General features: G+C 41.3%; 1 protein-coding gene across 1 annotated transcript in view; it reads right to left on the reverse strand.

Annotated features, from left to right (window-relative positions):
* GATB (glutamyl-tRNA amidotransferase subunit B) overlaps positions 1-14,567 on the reverse strand; it is a 249,958-nt gene that overhangs the window by 94,791 nt on the left and 140,600 nt on the right. The window contains exons 6-7 of the mRNA XM_082243457.1: positions 1,628-1,741; positions 144-228 (exon numbers count right to left, since the gene is read on the reverse strand). Coding sequence (XP_082099583.1) covers positions 144-228; positions 1,628-1,741 — 199 coding nt within the window. The remainder of the gene's footprint in view (positions 1-143; positions 229-1,627; positions 1,742-14,567) is intronic.

A 14,567-nucleotide genomic window follows, 5' to 3' on the forward strand; every position in this document is an offset into this window, starting at 1 on the left:
TAATTCAACAGTTCTAATTCATAAAATTCTTAACAAAAAAAAGTATTTGTATGTACAATCAGCAGCCACTTTATTAGGTACAGTAAGTCTGCTTACTAACACAAAATGAAGAACACCGTCCAATGAAAAATATTCTTGCTTACCCAAGTTTGTAATCAAAGGCCCTTGTTTCATTTGGGATTACCCCTCCATTATTAAGAATTTCTGTTTGCCTTTTAATTTCATAATCTAAGTTTAAAAAAATGAAAGATTAGCCCTGTTATCTGATGACCAGTTGAAAGTCTCATTCACACTAACTGCTGAGCTATGTCTTTAAAGGCTAAGTTCACATAAAAAAAAAAAAAAAAAAAAAAAAAAGAATAAATGCACATATTTTGTTGCATGTTAAAATGTGCATTTATTATTATTAATATTATTTTGAGCCTGCAGAGCATTGCACCTACAATCAGCAGTTCATAGGTGCAATGTCAGGCTTCTGCGGAAACGCAGTATAGCTGTCTACCTGTACCTCCCGTGTGGACAGACAGTTACTGGGCAATGATCAATGAACTATGAGAGCGCTCAACAGCGCCTTTGCAATTCATTACGAACTACAAGCCAACTGTCACAGTGAAAGACAGTAGTTATAGTTCATTCACTCAAATCGCCGCAAGCGAATTATGAGGCAATGTGGCCGGAGCCCCGCACAGCTGTGCTCTTTTTAAATTGAGACAGCAGGTACGATGAGGCAGGTTCCCTGCCTGCTGTCACAGCAGGGGATCAGCGGGGCTCAGGCAGGTGCTCTCTGGTAACAGGCTACTCCCTCATTACGGGTATACCATGTAACAAAAGGTGAAGTTATCCTTTAAAACCCACTTTTCTGCTCTGCTTGTTCTCTGCAAATAAAACTTTTTTTTAAGCAACTGTACGCCTCTATTCATCTCTATAGAAAAACAACTGCCCTCCGCCCCCCCAATCCCTGCTGTGACAGCAGCCGTGTCACTCATTCACAGTATCCTGTGAATGGCAAACTACAACTACCAACAGCCTCTGCGGCTGTTGAATTGTAGTTCTCAATGAACTACCACGGCGCTGCTGGACGCTGTGGTAGTTCATTAAAAGTTCCTGTGTCTAACTGAATGCTCGTACGAAGTACAAGAGCACAGCTTACACAGAGTCTGCAGGAACCCTGCATAGCACCCACAATCTGCTGATCATGGGTGCAATACTTTGCAGGATCCCATTAAAAAAAAAATATTTAATGCACATTTTTTTTTTCTGTCAGAAAGATGTGCATTTATTATTTTTTGGAAAAGGTGAACTTATTCTTTAAAGGCCTAGCGGAATTGGTTATGCAAGAGCAGGTGGTACTGTCATATTTTATACTAAACAATAAAAGGTCAGCTTAAACAAAATGCTACGATCTATAATATTTTGTACAATCAGGATTTATTGAGAACTGGTAGGCAATGTAATATTAATTTTCTCTTTAGTACACAGTGAAATATAGGGTGCATAGTTCTAGAACCAAATTACAAGCACTGCTAAAAACTGTCTGTGATTTGTTTCTACTGAGCAAATTAAAGAAGAGATTCTAAAACAGTATATAAATATACATCTCCTAATTTGTAAGAAAACGTTACAGTACCGATAGCTCTTGCCACAAAACGAGCGCTGTTAATGTTCTTAACTTCAGTCCTTACTCCATATGGCTCTCCAGGATGATGAACAGAAATATTTGCATCAACTCTCAATTGTCCCTCTGTAACAAAGAGGCAGGATAAAAATCTGAGGCTGGTTTTTATTTTTTTTTTATTTTTAAAGAGATCCTGTAAGATTTCTAAAAAAAAAAAAATTGAATGGCAGCTCCCTGTTGGAGTAGAAGTAGTAGACTCACCTATCTGACATCCCATTATGTGCTACCTCCCTTGTTAGCTAGCACTGCAGCCTCTATCAGTGTATAAGGCCTTTGGGGAGTGCCCAATGCCTGTGTTCTCTACCACACATCATGGTTTCTTCCTTCAACACCTGACAGGGTCTCTTTCAGCACAAGTGACAGAACTTAAAGCTAGCATGATGTGTCCCTTGTGTTTATTCTTCTTCATGTCTCACTTTGATTAAATCGCTATTTAAACCCCAAAAATCTCAACAGCAAACACTTATTATATTGCAGCTTACCAATTCTTAGATGTGATGGCTGCATTTTCTTTTTTTAGGCTTGCTTTCGTCTATTTTCATCTGGCAATCCAGCCAGTAAGTCTGTTGTTTTTTCAAAGGAACAAGCTCTCCAGCAGATGTATCAGTTACAAAGACGAGACAAACAATGTAAATATGAAAGAGGTGCTTACAATGATCCGTTTTTATTTATTTATACAAAACCTTTATCCCAAAAGGAAACAAACTGTTTTATAAAGTATTAGCTGGAGTTTGGCCTCAATTTTTAGTGTATTTAAATCTGCTAATGCATCTAACACTACCCTCCCCCCAGATTAACAATGCTGCTGTCCAAAGGTACCCCCCTGTTGCGTCTTCATCCAGAGTGGGCAAACTCAAATACAGGAGGTGTGTTACTGGCCAGATCACCAGGTGAAAACAGAGGGGGGGGGGGGGAAGCCTAAAAAATGCAGTCGCCACATCTAATGATTAGTAAGGTTCAATATATTACATTTTTAGTTTTTGCTGCTTTAAGAGCCGGTTCACACTGAGGCGGGACGGCTCCTTACTACTTCGGGGGCGACTTGTGCATTACATTGCACCACGACTTCGGAGAGACTTGCAGGGACTTCACATAATGGAAGTCTATGCAAGTCGCTCCGAGGTCGCCCCGAAGTAGTACAGGACCCTTTTTCTAAGTCGGAGCGACTTGTGACGCTCCTATTAGAACGGGTCCTATAGCGGTCAATGGACCGCGAAGGAGCGCGACTTGTCAGGCTGACAAGTCGCCTGACAAGTCGCGCTAATGTGAACCGGCTCTAACTTTCTGACAAATTTGTAACTTCTGTTACCTTTGCACCTTAACAGCAATGGGAAGCACACGTTTAATTTACATATACTAGGAGTGTACTCAGTACAAACAACTACATAACTGAACATTTTGTAGCTGCAGTTTATATATTGTTCTAAATGGAAAGATACCTTGCAAGAGCCAAATGGACATGCATCTTAACTATACATGAGATAGTAGAACAAGCTACATTTTGAATAATATAATGGCTCTCTTGTTCTTGGCTAAAATAGTTGTAACAAAACGAATGTATGAAAAACACAAGGAAGCAAAGCGGAGGGGTTGCCAATTGCTTCCAAACAGATGTCTGATTTCATTTGGTTATTACATGCAAACAATGCCAGTTGGAATCGGGTTATTATGGGCAACACTTTCACATTTTTTCTTGGAGTTTTCCTAAATTAGTTAGAATACCTACAGTAGGTTTATACAACAGCATGTACACTAAGGCTGGCCATAGATTGTACAATTTTCTTATTGAATTTACCAAAACCATATAATATGAGGTCAAACCTAAACACTTTCAATGTGTATGTGGTCAGGCAGGCCCTTGCCAGGGCCGCCATCAGGGGGGTACAGCCCATACACTTGTAAGGGGCCCGAGCCTCTGGACGGGCCCAGCAAGGATGGGAAAAGGCAGAAGTGTGTGCAAAGGTGCTCCGTGACTGCCCTGGCTTTGAGTGTGAGTCGGAAGCTGCTGCGTCTCTGTGTCAATGAGCTCACATCTGGCTCTTTGCTGCCACCTCTGGCTACTTCCTGCATTTGCACTCCTCGTCTGTGCTGCCTGTACTGTATCCTGGACTGCAGCTCCTCTCTGTGTCACAGACACATGGGGGAAACAAGAGCGGGGGATGGGAAGACCACCTTACATTTAAGGGCTATGTACAACTGAAGGGGGGTGGTTGTGTACACGTGTGTCTCTGTATGTACATGTGTGTCTGTGTGTCTCTGTATGTACATGTGTGTGTGTATGTACACATATCTGTGTGTGTGTTTGTGTACATATCTGTGTGTGTACATGGGGGTGGGTGTCTGTGAGTACGTGCGTTTGCATGTCTGTGTGTGTTCATGTCTGTGAGTGTACATGTCTGTGTGTGTATATATCTGTGAGTGTACATGTGTGTACACACGTGACTGTGTGTACATGTCTGTGTGTGTGTACATGTCTGTGAGTGTACATGTGTGTGCGTGTGCTTACATGTCTGTGTGTGTATATATCTGTGAGTGTACATGTGTGTGTACACGTGACTGTGTGTGCATGTGCGTACATGTCTGTGTGTGTGTATAAATCTGTGAGTGTACATGTGTGTGTACACGTGACTGTGTGTGTGTACATGTCTGTCTGAGTCTGTACATGTGTGTGTGAAATATATACATGTGTGAGGGGGGCTGAGTGCGTACACATATGAGGGGGGGCTGAGTGCGTACACGTGTGAGGGGGGGCTGAGTGCGTACACGTGTGAGGGGGGCTGAGTGCGTACACGTGTGAGGGGGGGCTGAGTGCGTACACGTGTGAGGGGGGGCTGAGTGCGTAAACGCGTGAGGGGGGGCTGAGTGCTGGATACACACTATCCAATATTTTGTTGGTAGATTTCCTTCAGATTTACCTTTTCTACGTAGTGCAAGGGTCTGCCAGATTGCATACAAATTGAAAGTGTTTAGGTTTGACCTCATATTATATGGTTTTAGTAAATCTAAAGGAAAAAGTCTTCAGAAAATCTTAGGCTCCGTTCACATGTAGGCGTTTTGGGGCATTTTTGGGGAGTTTTTCTGCTCTAGGATCAGCTCTCAAAATGCCCAACAAGACAAATCCTATTCATTTCAATGGCCCCTGTTCACATCTGAGCGTTTTGACGCTGTGAGCAAAACGCCCAACGCTCAAAAAAGTACATGAGCTTCTTTTTGGGCAGATTACAGGCATTTTCCATTGGTCTCTATTCAATCTAAAAACGTCTGCGCAAAAAATGCCTGTAAAAACGCCTGTAAATCGCGGTAAAAATTGCGGTAAATATTGTGGTAAAATCGCGGTAAAAAACGCGCGAAAACACTACGCTCAGGTGTGAATGTAGCCTTATAGTGTGTATGGCCCATAAAGCTGTGTAAGGGGCCCCACAATTTCTGATGGCTGCCCTGGCCCTTGCACTACATAGTTGAAGGTGAATCTAAGGAAATTTGTATAGTGTATGGTAAGCCCAAGGCCACAATTATATGTGCAAATGTGCACTGACATTGGAGCGCACAATAACACACCTATTGTGTTAGGACAGTTTTTTGTGCATTTATGAGGCATTTTAAAAGCATTTGCATTCAGTTACTAAACTCTTTCAAGATGCCTCCTCTGTGTTGGTTTTCTATTGCATGGATTCTTGTACTGTCATCTCAGCTAGTAACGCTTTCTAATCACATCTTAACGCACTGTAAATGGAAAAGGGGCATCAGTGGTGAGTTTGTAGCACATTTACATTGATGAGAATGAGGGATTTGGGGAACAGTAAAGCCAGCCATATGACATGTCAGATCAATTTTAGTGCAATGCAAATGTAACTATTTGAACACAGGTTGCTGCAGGGGACATCATTTTGACAGGTGTTCATGAGGCTTCAAAAATGATTATGTAAATTTGTAATATTTATGACATGTGGCTTAATGTTTTATGTGTTTAGGGCCCATTCACACCATATGTGATGGGCTGCGTTGGGCAGCGTTGCCCAGCACAGTCTCAAGATATAAAATCAAAATAAAACAAATTACAAAACAGCAAGCCAGCACAATATGTGTATCCCTCAAAGAACTTAAAGTGGAACTTAAGTTATAAAATGAAAAGCGTAAAAAAAGGGGAAGCTCTGCTTGTCTGATTTCAGCTCCTACTGCGGTGAACTCAGCTCAAAGTTCGGCTCTCCTTCCCCGCAGCCAGCCCATTCACAGAGTGCAGCGTGCTTTGCGCATGCGCGGTAGGGAACTGGCTGTAAAGCCGCAAGTCTTCACTGCCGGTTTCCCTTAGTGGAGATGGTGGCGACAGCAGCACCCAAAAGCTGATTGCAAAATTGGTTTGGCTGAAGACACCACTGGATTCCTGATCAGGTAAGTGTCTTAATATTAAAAGTCAGCAGCTACAGTATTTGTAGCTGCTGACTTAAATTTTTTTTTGAAGGAGCCTGGAGCTCCTCTAAGTCCTGCTAGATCACTTCAGGCTGGCCCCTTTTGCAGGTATAGCTATGTAAAGCATAAAAAATAAGTGCCTATACTGTTTAAAATCTAGTAACCCACTGTTTTACCCTGCTCTGCGCATGCTCAGTTTGCTCTCCATTTTTAGGCACTGATGTATTTGTAGAGGCCGATCTGATGACAGCATTAAAGCGGAATTAAACCCTCCTATCCTTTACAGCCAAGAAAGCTGCTTCGGTTTTATATGCAACTGCCACAGTGCTGCACAAGTGATCAATTATGACACCAGCCATTTGATGATTTGACAGTTTGGTTGAGAACACAAGTAAATGTAACAGTTAATAATCCCAGCATTCTAGGAATTGAACTGTTTTTTGAAACCAGTTAATTGATGGGTTTAATTCCGGTTTATGATTTAATTCTGCTTAGTGGCTCTGGGCTTCAGCAAAATAAATATTATTATAATACAGAATTTATATTGCGCCAACAGTTTGTGCAGCGCTTTTCACATTGCAGCGCTTGGCAGCGGAAGTTCTCTTTCCTCCCCCTGCAGTCTTTTGGACACTGACAGGTCCCAGAAGACTGCATCGATCTACCCACGAAACGAAGCGCGACTCGCGTATGCGCCGTTGGCAGACAGCTGTGAAGCCCAAGCTGTCACAGCCGGGTGCTCATAGTGAAGATGCCGGCACCAGGGACAGAAGACAGTGGGTGAGACCGCCTGGGGCGAGCTCACCGCTGGATGCTGGGACAGGTAAGGGGCTACACTTTTTGCAGCTGCTGACTTTTATTTCACACTGCAGTTTTTAGAGAAATGGTAATGAGAGATATAGAAAAGATGGTGGTTAAAAAGGCACAGGAGAACCATAAAATTAAAAAGGGAATAAATGTTATGTTGGCCAGAAAGGATTTAATTACCGCCGGATAAGGGGGATCACGTTTTTTCTATACACTATGGATAACATTCCCCAAGCACAGAAAGAGTTTATTCTAAAGTTAATCGATTTTGCTATGTCCTATAATTACTTTTGGTTTGATAACCAGTTTTCATTCAAACCAAAGGTGTAGCAATGGGTGGGAAGTTTGCACCAAGTTTAGCAAATTTATTTATGGCTATGTGGCAGCAAGAGGTGATGTCTGATAAATACTGGCCCGCTCTGGGCTTTTACAAGAGGTATATCGACAATATCATCTTTATCTGGAGGGGAAGTATACAGTCTCTACATGAATTTATGAATTTTTAAATAACATAAAAAATATCCAACTGACCTATTTTCACAGTGAAAAAAAAATATAATACATTTGTCATCTGTACAGTTAATGGCCAAAGACATAGAAAAATGGTGGACTTTACATCATCCAATACAGGGAGACAGTGTAAAAATTACTCATTTAGAACCACGAGACACCTGAGAGACGATCTCATGGAGCAGGTTTATAACATCAAACGCGGCTTTAAAAACCACAGCCTTTCACCCATTTCAGGAGGGTTCATGGGAGAAACCCTAAGGACATCAAATTTAGTTATTGACAAATTGAAACCTCATTGGAGGGGCTGTAACATGACTCGGGAGATCTCTAAGCTTGAAATGCGCTGGATATAGGAGCTTAGAACTTATTCTCTCTATGAACACAACACAGATTAGGACATTAACTGCTTTATTGATAGTAAATAGGCCCCTTTTTTGTTTTATTTACACGTTCCTTTACATGCAGAAGGATGAAACCACCCTTTTTGATCTATCCATCTCGACTGTTGTTCATTAAGCATAGTATACTTTGTTTAAGTCAGAGATCCCCTTTAAAAGTTTTCAGAACCATATCGCCATTCTTTTGATGAAACATATGCATATATGGGCAGTGTATGTTCGGCTCTTAGTGTCTTGTATCCCTGTTTTTTTCACTATTATCTTTTTCATTTTTTACTTTTTAGATTAATAAATGTAATTATATTGGACATACTCCCTTCTCCATTTCGTCTTGGCGTCTTCCCTTTCAAGACACATGGGCATATCGGGTATTATTTTTAATATCTCTGGATGTACTGTATTTGAGAGTTATTTAAATTCTATGACTAATTTTAGATTGTTATTTATAGATATATAGATATCTGCTGTCAATTTTTTATTTTTGTTTCGTTCATTATTTATATCATTGATGGTTTTTTAATATATAACTTTTTTGTGGATATACTTACCTGTAAGTAGTGGATCGACTTTGCTCTCTCATAGCGGTCAGATTACTTTGCCAGGATTAATTGATGCTTCTATATGAGGAAAAGTATATTTACTATACAAGTCCTAATTGGGCAGATGTGACTATAATTTTTTATTCAGAGACACTGCTGTGTCATCCTATTACATGTGGGCCGTGCAAGCGCCTTAAATTTTTATTTATCAAGTCTACATGAAAATGGCGGAATTAAGATTTCTGGCTTTCTGATCCATAACAAAATATGTGGAATTATCACTTCTGGTTTCCGGACCTACAGTAACATGGCAGAATGATTACTTCCGGTTTTCGGATTTACCATGTTAATTGCCTTGAGAAGGCGTGTTTTTTGAGAAGCTACAAAATCATGGTGGACGTCGACACTAAAAGGACCCCTTGATAACATCCTAGTGGATAAAAAGCATCGGGCAGGAGTTACTACTGCTGACATCACGCCACTACACCATCCCGAGTTGGCAACGGCTTTTTATGTAAGAAGTTTTGTGATTTTAATTTGGTTTTATATGTATATGCATTCTCATACATACTACACTAGTAGAGGATTATGTTGGCTCCCTAGCAGCTTTATTTACCCTAGTTTGACCCTACTGAGAAGTTCCCCTGGACAAGGATATTGGGCGCAATCCTTTTGCTTCCAGTGGATGTTTGACTTAAAGATATAGGAGTGTATGCTGTTGTAAAAGCAGCCATCGTCTCTGGTGAATGGTAACTTTACTGGGATGTGGTGGCTGACCTCTGAGCACTCTTAGGGAAACATATTTTCACTTCGAAAGGTGTCGGATCCTATCTGTACTATTTCTTCCCAAGACTTTGTTTTTAATTTTTTTTTTTTTTTTTCACAGAGGACTGATCCTACTATTGATGGACATTCACCACACAGTTGCTTTATCTTTGCTGAATTGGTTCTACGGTGGATATAAAGGGTCTACATTTTCTGTGATGTAAAAAAATGAGACAAGAATAAATCATTTCAGAACTTTTTCTACCTTTAATGTGACCTATAAACTGTACAAGTCAATTGAAGAACAAACTGAAATCTTTTAAGGGGGGGTGAAGCAAAAATAAAAACTAAAATATTGTGGTTGCATTACTGTGCACACCCTCTTATAACTGGGGATGTAGCTGTGTTCAGAATTCAGCAATCGCATTCAAACTCATGTTAAATAGGAGTCAGTACACACCTGCCATCATTTAGAGTGCCTCCGAATAACCCCCCAAAAAAGCTCAGCTGTTCTAGTAGGTCTTTCCTGACATTTTCTTATTCGCAACCTACAGCAAAAGCCATTGTCCGCAGAGAGCTTCCAAAGCATCAGAGGGCTCTCATTGTTAAAAGGTATCAGTCAGGAGACGGGTACAAAAGAATTTCTAAGGCATTAGATATACCATGGAACACAGAGAAGACCGTCGCCATCAAGTGGAGAAAATATGGCACAACAGAGAAGCAAACTGGTCAGGGAGGCTGCCAAGAGGCCTACAGCAATATTAAAGTAGCTGCAGGAAAATCTGGCAGGTACTGGCTGTGTGGTACGTGACAACAATCTCCCGTATTCTTCATATTTCTGGGCTATGGGGTAGAGCGGCAGGACAAAAGCCTTTTCTTACGAAAAAAAACATCCAAGCCTGGCTAAATTTTGCAAAAACACATCTGAAGTCTCCCAAAAGCATGTGGGAAAATGTGTTATGATCTGATGAACCCAAGGTTGAACTTTTTGGCCATAATTCCAAAAGATATGATTTGGGCAAAAACAACACTGCACATCACCAAAAGAACACCATACCCACAGTGAAGCACGGTGGTGGCAGCATCATGTATTGGGGCTGTTTTTCTTCAGCTGGAACAGGGGCCTTAGTCAGGGTAGAGGGAATTATGAACAGTTCCAAATACCTGTCAATATTGGCACAAAACCTTCAGGCTTCTGCTAGAAAGCAAAACATGAAGAGGAACTTCATCTTTCAGCATGGAAACGACCCAAAGCATACATCCAAATCAACAAAGGAATAGCTTCACCAGAAGATGATTAAAGTTTTGGAATGGCCCAGCCAGAGCCCAGACCCGAATCCAATTGAAAATCTGTGAGGTGATCTGAAGAGGGCTTTGCACAGGAGATGCCCTCGCAATCTGACAGATTTGGAGTGTTTTTGCAAAGAAGAGTGGCAAATATTGCCAAGTCAAGATGTGCAATGCTGATAGACTCATACCGAAACAGACTGAGTGCTTTAAAAAAACCAATAGATACTTCAACAAAGTATTAGTTTAAGGTTGTGCACACTTATGCAACCATAATATTTTCGTTTTTTATTTTTACTTCTCTCCACCTAAAAGATTGCAGTTTGTTGTTCAACTGAGTTGTACAGTTTATAGGTCACATTAAAGGTGGAAAAAGTTCTGAAAGGATTTATCATTGTCTCATTTTGTTACATCACATAAACCTGACATTTTAACAGGGGTGTGTAGCCTTTTGCATATCCACTGTATATACAGATACATCTCATGAAATTAGAATATCAAAAAGTTGATTTATTTCAGCAATTTAATTCAAAAAGTAAAACTCATATTTGATATAGATGCGTTACACACAGAGTGATATACACTATATTGTCAAAAGTATTGGGACACCTGCCTTTACATGCACATGAGATTTAATGGCATCCCAGTCTTAGTTTGTAGGGTTCAATATTGAGTTGGCCCACCATTTGCAGCTATAACAGCTTTAACTCTTTTGGGAAGGCTGTCCACAAGGTTTAGGAGTGTGTCTATGGGAATGTTTGACCATTCTTTCCAGAAGCTCATTTGTGAGGTCATACACGGATGTTGGACAAGAAGGCCTGGCTCGCAGTCTCCGCTCTAATTCATCCCAATGGTGTTCTATCGGGTTGAGGTCAGAACTCTGTGCAGGCCAGTCAAATTCCTCCACGTCTTAATGGACCTTGCTTTGTGCACTGGTCCAAATCATTTGGTGGTGGGGGGGGGGGGGTTTTGGTGTGGGGTTGTTTTTCAGGGGTTGAGCTTGGCCCCTTAGCGCCATTGAAGGGAACTCCTAAGGCGTCAGCATACCAAGACATTTGGGACAATTTCATGATTCCAACTTTGTGAGAACAGTTTGGGGATGGCCCCTTCCTGTTCAAACATAACTGCACACCAGTGCACAAAGCAAGGTCCATAAAGACATGGACGAGTGAGTTTGGGGTGGAGAAGCTTGACTGGCCTGCACAAATTTCTGACCTCCAACACGACAGAACACCTTTGGGATGAATTAGAGCACAGACCGCGAGCCAGATCTTCTTGTCCAACATCAGTGCCTCTCACAAATGCGCTTCTAGAAGAATGGTCAAACATTGCCATAGACACACTCCTAAAGAGTTGAAGCTGTTATAGCTGCAAAGGGTCAGCCAACTCAATATTAGACCCTACAGACTAAGGCTGGGATACCATTAAAGTTAATGTGTGTCCCAATACTTTTGACAATATAGTGTACTTCATGCATTTCTTTATTTTAATGATTATGGCTTACAGCTAGTGAAAACCCAAAATTCAGTCTCTCAGAAAATTAGATTACATAAGACTAAAAAAAAAAAGGATTTTTAAATACAGAAATTTTGGCTTACTGAAAAGTACAGTAAAGTATGCACTCAACACTTGATCGGGGCTCCTTTTGCATGAATTACTGCATCAATGCGGCGTGGCATGGAGGCGATCAGCCTGTGGCACTGCTGAGGTGTTATAGAACCAATGTTCTTTTGATAGTGGCTTTCAGCTCATTTGCGTTGTTGGGTCTGCTCTCTCTCATTTTCCTCTTGACAATACCACGATCATTAAACCAGGTATTGGTACTTTTGGCAGTGTGGGCAGGTGCCAAGTCCTGCTGGAAAATGAAATCAGCATCTCCATAAAGCTGGTCAGCAGAGGGAAGCATGAACTTCTCTAGAATTTCCTGGTAGAGGGCTACGTTGACTATGGACTTAAAACACAGTGGACCAACACCAGCAGATGACATGGCTCCCCAAACCATCACTGGCTGTGGAAACTTCACACTGGACCTCATGCAACTTGGCTTCTGTGCCTCTCCACTATTCCTCCAGACTCTGGGACCAAATGAAATGCAAAATTTTTCCCAGTCCATGAAGATTTGGGGAGTAATGTCATATACTGGTGTTGGTTAAAACATGCTCCCAAAAAGACCAAAATACAAAACAAAATTAGGTATTTGTTTGTATTTTGGCCAAAATATGTAAGCTCGCCAATGGCATCAATGGTCCTCATGTTTGAAGTGTGTCCTACGTTAACACTTTACTGAGTACAATTTCTCAGGCTGTTTTGCTGTCATCTGAAGTATGCCTTGGGGACACTCATTTTTCTCCTGAACGTTAACTACTGTTATTACAAGAAAACAAAATATATTAGCATAACTTTTTTTTGCATATTAGTTTTATACGCTTGTCTGTGCACACCAATTGCTAGTATAAAATTATTAAAAAGGATTTAATGAACATACGGTTCAAATTCAGAAACATTCAGCTTTTCTGAAACACGGGACAACTAAAAAGCTCTTTAAGTCGCACATTCGTTTCAAAAGTAATATTTGTTGTATTTAAATATCGATTACGATGACATCTGCTTTGGCAAGCTTTATAAAATCAATATGTTTGAATGGTCTCCAAGAAAGTATTATGTACATTTTCATTTTTCTTCTGTACACATAACTTCTTTTTCATTGTTTTAAATCTGTGTAATAAATGGGAAATAGCTTGTGGTTAAACACAAGAGAACAAGTCATGTCTGTGAATCTGGTGATATGGTAGGAATCTCTGAAGCATTTTTTATTATCCACAGCGGTGGGACTTAGCTTAATTGGAAAATACAAACATTGCAGCAGAATGTGAAACAAAAAGAAGACGCTTCAGTGACTCTAAAAGCATCTGGAGCCACATTAAATATGATGTCTAGCCAATACTAACATTTGTTAAACAGGTGAGCACAAGCCAGTAAGACCTTCATTTGCAAACATGACCTCTTTTCATGCTGAGGAGTGAGCAGCTTCTAATTGATCTCATTTCAGATCTAAGAATATAACAGGGGAATATTAATTCTCTTTACCTCTGAGTCTACAGTACTCTTCTGGTGGCATCTTTTAACAACTTGAGTTATGAACATTTTAGGTACGTCACAGGTAAAATACCATACTGTTTCTGTACTCGGTTATGCCTTTGCTGTATGTCTGTATGTCTAATGCAGCCTTTCTCAACCTTTTTAACACACAGGTACCCTTAAAATAATTTTTAGGTCTCAGGGAACCCCTGCTAAAAAGGACTATACAAATCATGATACATTAGTGTGATGGTCAGTGGGATGAATGCTTCTTACACTTGTTGACAGTGGGAAGAATTACCTTCTTCCAGATAGCTAAAAAGATCAATGGTGTCAGGGGAACGTATCGGAGAGGCGGAAATTGCTCATTGCTCAAGGAACCTTTTTTTAGGGCACTTTTTTGGAAGTATCGGTATTGGCCACAAACTTGGCTGATATGACCGATATTTCTGCCTCCGGAGGGGAAGGGGGGGGGGTGGGGATTAGAGCACCACCTGATAACACAAAAAGCAGGGTTATTTTGCTTACGAAGTCCCGCCTCCCGATCCAGGAGACGGGACTTCGTATGACAGTGCCCGCGCTGGGTAAGCAGAAGAACCCTGCTCTGTGTAATCAGGCGGCGCTCTAATCCCCATGCACTGGTCACTCTGCATTGATGGGGGCACTGGTCACTCTGCATGGATGGGGGCACTGGTCACTCTGCATTGGATGGGGGCACTGGTCACTCTGCACTGGACACTCTGCACTGGATGGGGGCACTGGTCACTGTGCACTGGATGGGGGCACTGGTCACTCTGCACTGGATGGGGGAACTGGTCACTCTGCACTGGATGGGGGAACTGGTCACTCTGCACTGGATGGGGGCAATGGTCACTCTGCACTGGATGGGGGCAATGGTCACTCTGCACTGGATGGGGGCAATGGTCACTCTGCACTGGATGGGGGCACTGGTCACTCACTGGATGTGTGATTGAATGTGCAGAATATCAGCCGATACCGATACGTTGTGACCAATATATCGGTATCTGCCCTGAAAAAAAACATATCTGTCTATCCCTAGTCCATACTTCTCAAATGGAAGAAGTTTGGCACAACCAGGAC

This window comes from Pelophylax lessonae, assembly GCF_965119305.1.
Source record: "Pelophylax lessonae genome assembly, chromosome: 1".
NCBI lineage: Eukaryota > Metazoa > Chordata > Amphibia > Anura > Ranidae > Pelophylax > Pelophylax lessonae.